Raw genomic sequence first — 7,211 nt, 5'->3', positions numbered from 1 at the left:
TCAAAGAAGTTAATGTTGCACTTCAAGTTGAGAGTTGCAAAGTATGTGGTAGCTCTGTGTTCTTAGGATGTTCATGACACAGGCTTTGGCGCTCCAGGAAAACATTATTTCCAGCTGAGCACAGTTTTACCCTTGAGTAAAAAAGTTGACTGAGTGAGTAAAGGGTTCCCTTGAGTAGAGAGCATGTTGTGCTGAGACAGAAGTTGTCATCTGTGGTCTTTGCCCTGTGGCTGGAGTCACTTGTTTAAATGCCACAAATTGTTCTGATGGTGCCAGGCACAACAATGTCCTGGTCCATGGCTCAGGGATCAAGGTCCCTGCAAGCCGAACAAGACATTCTTCAGATCATTAAGCTCCTCTTGACATAGTTATCATGAAACTTTCCTGTACGTCCTTGACTTAATCTAAAAATCACTTAATAGTAGTATTATAGCAGGTTCTGGATCATGGCCTTCCTAAACAAGATCCATTTTCTCTCTGTATCTTGCACAAATTATGACTACAGTGCCCTCAAAACAAAGCAGTAAATTGTTGCTCTCTAAATTTATTATACAGAGCAATTACATGCAGGCGCCATTATGAATATCATCTGCATAATCAATATGGTTTTATATTATTGTCTCAACAGTAAGTCAGAGTGTAGTGTCCCAAGGATTTGCTGAGCACTAAGTTCTTGCTTTAGTTATTTCTGAGTAAAACTTGCTTAGTTTTTGTTAGGGTCAGAAGCACCCCCAGATAATCTGACATCTTGCCTGGTTTTTATAGTACTGGCTTACATTGCTAGTGCTCTCATCTTAATGAATTGTTGAAAGTGAAGTAGAGATTTTACTCACCAGAATTAATCAATAAGTTGAGTCTTTTTGGTTTTGAATATACTTTGACCTCCAGTCCATGAGATTTTTTTTTTTTTTAAATTTTTAGTGTTGTAAAATACAGCTTGGCTCTAGATCATGAGTGAAGTGTGGTACTGTTTACCAGCTGAGTCCTGCTGCCCTTCATCTGTGAGTAGAGATCAGTGCTTTTATTTTATGTCTTAATCTTTCCTAAAAGCTGAGCCTTGGGAAATGCCTGGAGCAACTGTGTCTTACAGTCATTCTGTTAGCTAGTAAATACCTGTCTTCAGACTACATTTTAAGGTGTAAAATCACTTCTATGTACACAGTTTATCATGCCATAAAAACTGACTATTCTCTGTCTTACTTAGTTAGAAAGAAGTATGTCTCATACAGCGCTTTCCCCACCCCCTATGTCTTAGCAGAACAAGAACTTTATCTTGACTGTATGGCGGGCTAGGCACACAGTGAAATTAATGTTTCAAACTAATTTGGATTTGAGATAAGTTGTTTAAAGGGAGTTGTAATGTGTCCAGAAAAAGAAATGCTTCTTCCCATTTCTCAAAATAACATTTTTCTTTCACTGTATAAATAAGGCTCACTCTGGATAGAGATCTGTTTTTGCAGAATTAATTACCAGAACAAACACATAGTTTCAGCATCTTCTGGGCCTAGTTGTTCATGTGTTATACATGTCAGTAGTTGTTATACAAAGGGAGATTACTATAAGATTTTCAGTAGCTTTAGTTGGAATGAGTCCCATGGAGAAGCAGAATACGTGAGGTTTATAGCATCAAACCTTGTGTTCCTACTTGTATGAAGGACTACCAAAAAATAATACAAGGAAAATAGTAAGAAACAATTGCACTGAGTAGTGATGTTTGTGACAAACCTAAAGAAACCCTTGTGTGTTGTTGGAAGTTAAAGGCGAGGCGAGTGAGAAGATCATGGCTTAGAAAGTCCTTTGTAACCTCCCCCTAAACAGAAAAATGGATCTTTATTAAAACTTGATGTGCCTTAACTCGTGCCCTGAAACCCTGCCACCAGAGGCTCCCAGTGATCTATTTCTCTGTTCTCACCCTGTCTTGAAGGCACTGGAGTGGCAAGAAGGCAACAGAAGTCTTTTCCTTCATGGCAGCTGCAGGGAGTTGCTGGTCCTCTAAACAGTAGGTGTTCTCCATCACAGAGAAAATAAGTCATTGCAGATGATTAGAGATACTACAAAACAGTCTTAGCTGGAGGGATTCAACTTCTGGCTGATAAACTCTTCAGCTCTCTGGGCAGTTTGGTGCTTTCCCTCCCAGCGTGGATCTGTATCCCCATTTCCTTCTCCTCTCCTTGGCATTTAATCAGAAGTTTGAATCCAGTTTTTAAGGCTTTTCCCATTTCCGTCTTTTGCTATAATCAACAAGTGACAAGGACAACATTGCGTATGAGGGTTGACCCTACTGTGAAGCAGGATGGGGTTGTCTCCCTTCAGGTTTTGCTGGAATAAAAGGAGGTTGGGAGCTCTGCAGCAGAGTGGGTCCCTCCAAGGCAAGCAGACTTGCTGGATCCTCCCATCTGGGATGATATACTTGGGATCAGTAGCTGGAAAATTGCTCTACCTCCGCGATGCAACCAGTTCAGTCAGTTTGTTTTAAAAATGATGAGGAAGTCAGTTCCGGATTAGATAGTGGTGCCTAAGAAGTTGCATAGCAAGTTACTTCAGGTGACTGATGGAGCTGTAGCTAGCAGTGGTGGAAATGAAGACTTATCTCGGTTCAGGGTATTCCCATTTGATTCATATCAAGAGGTCAGTTCAGCTCCGTCGAGTCTTCCCTTGTCCACAAGACCCCATGGCTCTAGTCTTTTATTTGAAGCTACGGAAAGAAAACACTTGCTGTCTTTACAAATTCAGAGAGTGGAGCTATATGGCTGGAAAGAACTAGTCATTAATACAAGTACCTGAGGCTGAATGAAAGCTGAATTGTTCTAGCTGACAGTGAATAAAGATTGTGGGGTAGGGTTATCTTTTTCTTTTGCCTGCTACTTGTTCTGGTGGTGTAAAGTAGGGCTTACCCTTGAGGCCCAGTGTCCCAGCCATCCACTCTGGCACTTACTGAAGTCTACAGTGACTCCTGTTTGAGGAAAATGCCCAGGTTTCCTTTATGCAAAGCGGTGCTGGTGCTCCTCTCTCAGGCTGACCTACAGGAGGGATGCAGCCATGCAGCCATGGTGCACACCCTACAAACAGGGAAATAGACATAATCTTAATGACCTTTGTTAACTGAGTGAGGAGACCTTGAGAAGCAACAAAAATATTCAAACTCTAACATATCCCAGCTTTGACTCATAACTGGTGCTAATGCAGGAAGCACTGAAAGATGGACAGGTATAGAAATTACTGTCTGTTCCTCAAGTAGGTTGCCCAAGCCATTAAAGAGCACCAAAGCAATTTCTTTGCATGATACGAGTCCATCTGTTAGGACTGGAGAATTACAATGCTCTCTTGTCACATTTAAAATTCAGTGACTTCCATATTAAATTGAAGTAAATTAGCTTAGTATACATCAATTAATGTTTAAGTGTCAGAGATATAAAAAAAAATTGCTCTCCTTATGATCAGAAGTTATATATAATCTTGACAAGTGTAAGAACTTCCAATTTTGGCTTGAAGATGACTGTTCCTTAGAAGGAAAGCAAGAGTTAAGTTCTCCTGAAAAAGTTAACTTATTGGCTAGTAACTATATCTGCCTTTTTGAATTCAGTTTCAGCTGTATGATTTAACTTACAGTAAAATATGAAAACACTGAAATGTCCTTCTGTCTATCTGCAGGTATCCACACTTACTTACTAAGGTGAATTTTCTGTGGAATTTCCATCTCTGGAAGCTCCTCTTTCCAGAAATGGCATTTCAACACCAACTTCTCAGCATTACCATAGCGGTTGTGGCTATACCATGGCAGAATAGGAATTGCTTCTGGAACTGACCAAGGTCGTAAGAGGGTTGTGACACTCCAGGTGAGTAGGAAGGCAGGTAGAAAAATACCTTCAGGGAGTGCAGATACTGAAATAAGTACTAGACAAAACTCCAAAGTCAGGAATTGGAAAGCTTCAAATGTGCATTTGATGTTTTCAAGAATACAGAATGCTCTTCTGTGGATGAGTCTAGAAAGAAATTAATTGATATGACAACAGAAGTAATTGCAGTCCACATTCAAGCAGATAATGTTGAAAGTAGTGGATTACAAATTGCAACATCATACAAATCAATACAACTCTACTGAAACCATAATTGAGACACCTGCCTTAAGCTTTGTCCTAAATATTTTGATGGATTGACAATTTTTCTGTCTTTAAGCTAAAGATTTTTTATGTCACTGAAGTAAACTTATTTCTTGACTATTAATTTCAATGGGATAGTAGAACAGAAACTGATTTATTGATGAATTAGACATTCTGCCTCCACACTAGAAAAAATTAAGGAGAGCTAAACCAGAACCTATTTCTTTCAAATTTGCTAAAGCTGTGTTAAACTATCAAACTGATTTAAACCTACTTCTGTGAACTGCTGAATAATGGTATTCATAATTTCATTTCTTTTTTGTTATAGCATTTCACAGTAACCTTAGATGGAAAAAAGAATGTGTCACAAGAGCAAAACTGATTTAAATGCTCTAACAATATCTTATGTTCTTTTCAGGTTCAATGTAATCTCTTTGGGCACCAGCAGTAGAACTTGTCTGTTCAAAATGGTTTATGGTGAATTTTTCCGCAGACCTGGCAAAGATGCAGAACTTATCAATTTGAATGTGGGTGGCTTTAAGCAATCAGTGGACCAGAGCACCCTGCTCCGATTTCCCCATACCAGACTTGGGAAACTTCTCAAATGCCATTCAGAAGAGGCTATTCTAGAACTGTGTGATGATTATAGTGTGGCAGAAAAGGAATATTACTTCGACAGGAATCCTTCATTGTTCCGATACGTTCTGAATTTTTACTATACAGGTAAACTTCATGTCATGGAAGAACTTTGTGTCTTTTCCTTCTGCCAGGAAATAGAGTACTGGGGGATAAATGAGCTGTTTATTGATTCCTGCTGCAGCAATCTGTACCAAGAGAGGAAAGAAGAAGGTCCTGAGAAAGACTGGGATCAGAAGAGCAATGACAGAAGTATAGACTCCTCTAACGAAGAGTCATCCATATTTGACAAAGAGCTGGAAAAGTTTGACAATCTGTGTTTTGGTGAAATAAGAAAGAAGATCTGGGTCAGAATGGAAAATCCTGCATACTGCTTGTCTGCCAAGTTAATTGCCGTGTCGTCCCTGAGTGTTGTCCTGGCATCAATCGTGGCCATGTGCATTCACAGCATGCCAGAGTTTCAAAAGCTGGATGCCAATGACAGGGAGATTGAAGACCCTGTTTTGGAAGCTGTGGAGATTACGTGCATCATCTGGTTCACTGCTGAGCTAGTGATCAGGCTCATCACTGCTCCAAGTCAAAAGAAGTTCTGGAAGAAACCACTGAATATCATCGATTTTGTCTCTATTATCCCATTTTATGCCACGCTGGCTGTGGACACGAAGGAAGAAGAAAGTGAAGATATTGAAAATATGGGGAAAGTGGTTCAAATCCTGCGGTTAATGAGGATATTTCGCATCCTGAAACTGGCCAGGCACTCCGTAGGACTGCGGTCTTTAGGTGCCACTTTGAGACATAGCTATCAGGAAGTTGGACTCCTGCTTTTGTTTTTGTCTGTTGGGATTTCTATTTTTTCAGTGCTCGTCTACTCAGTGGAGAAGGATGATGACTCATCAGAACTGCACAGCATCCCTGTTTGCTGGTGGTGGGCAACCATCAGCATGACCACTGTTGGTTATGGGGACACTTACCCGGTCACGCTTGCTGGAAAGCTGCTTGGCACCCTATGCATCATCTGTGGGATACTAGTGGTAGCACTTCCAATCACCATTATTTTCAATAAGTTTTCTAAGTACTATCAAAAACAAAAAGATATTGATCCAGACCAATGCAACAATGATCGCAAAGAGAAATGTAATGACCTACCTTATTTTAACATTAGGGATATTTATGCAAAAAAGATGCACTCCTTCATTTCTAGCCTTTCTTCAGTAGGAATTGTAGTCAGTGACCAAGATTCAACAGATGCCTCCAGCATCCAAGATATGGAGGATGCTTATAACACAACATCTTTAGAGAATGGTACAGGAAAATGAGTTGAATCACGTTCTCTTCCCTTTATTTCTTTTCTGATTCTTGGTAAATGTGGACTTACAAATTTCAGTGAATTTATTAAGAGCAGTTAATTCTCAGGGTACTTAACTCTCAGCCATATTTGGACATTCTTTGCTCTGAGGATGCCATAAAAGCTTCATTGTTTATATGAGGCTTTAAAATATGCCTCATATGGTGGTTTAGTTTTTTACACAACTAATGTTATGCATTTTTGGGGAGAAAAAGTCAGGAAAACAGTTTTAAATGTGAGATCAGTGTTTGCTTGGTTTTGTGGTTGGGTTTTTTTTTCATTATTGGTTGTTTTTTCCCCTGCAGAAATCTGATAGCTTATACAGAATCTGCTTTTATAATTTGCTGCTCTTCAGGTAGAAATATATTACAAATATGTAAGAACTATTGCACAAGTCAGTGAAGTTTTTACCTGCAAATACACCAGGAAAAAGAAGGAATTATGTACATGTAAAACTGTGCTCACTAACACATTTATGTAATCTTGGAGTTGGGAACCCATTTTCTAAGGTGGGGCAGAAAATACATCGTTACATATTGTTTTTACTCCATGGAAGCATAATATTTATGAATTTCTTTCCAAAAGCACAATACATTTTTAGTTTGTTAAAATAAATTTATCCCATTGTGCCTATATTTTTCCCAGTGTCCAGCATGGCCAAGCTCTATCAGGTCTTAAAGGGTCTAAATCATGAGTCCCAGGATGAAGTGCCTGGTGTAGGCAGGACAGGAGCTTATTGTACCATTTAGCCACCTCTTCTGCCATTGCGCACCTGAGGAATTCTGGTGTCTGGAGAGGATCCTGCTGTGATTAACACCACCCCGGTGGCTTCCCCAGAGGCTTTGTTTTGTGGGCACTGAAGCAAACATCTGTGGTGGTCTTTAGAAGTTATTGCTCCATGCTGTCAGCGCTGCTCCTTTGCTGGAGGTTACTGCCTCGGTGGTAGGAGCAAATGCGAGCAGCATCTCGGCTGCGCTGGTTCTCAGTCCAGGGCTGTAATACCAAACAACGGAGATGTGTGGACATGCTCTCTTCTACCATATATCGCCCATCAGAGATGTAGGGTGGGCACTGCGCATGGGCACGCATATATGAAACTATTTCAGCTCCTTTTTCTAAAGCTCATCTGT

At 40.0% G+C, this 7,211-nt stretch overlaps 1 protein-coding gene across 1 annotated transcript; it reads left to right on the top strand.

Annotated features, from left to right (window-relative positions):
* Nucleotides 1–3,451: 3,451 nt before the first annotated feature.
* KCNS3 (potassium voltage-gated channel modifier subfamily S member 3) lies at nt 3,452–6,714 on the top strand. Its single transcript, XM_009922761.2, has 2 exons — nt 3,452–3,836; nt 4,519–6,714. Exon 2 carries the CDS (start codon nt 4,568–4,570, stop codon nt 6,050–6,052), a length of 1,485 nt encoding a protein of 494 aa, XP_009921063.1. The 5' UTR covers nt 3,452–3,836; nt 4,519–4,567; the 3' UTR covers nt 6,053–6,714.
* The last annotated feature ends 497 nt before the right edge of the window (nt 6,715–7,211 follow it).

The sequence above is a fragment of the Haliaeetus albicilla genome, chromosome 18, assembly GCF_947461875.1.
Source record: "Haliaeetus albicilla chromosome 18, bHalAlb1.1, whole genome shotgun sequence".
NCBI lineage: Eukaryota > Metazoa > Chordata > Aves > Accipitriformes > Accipitridae > Haliaeetus > Haliaeetus albicilla.
This window is presented reverse-complemented; position numbering and strand designations above follow the sequence as displayed.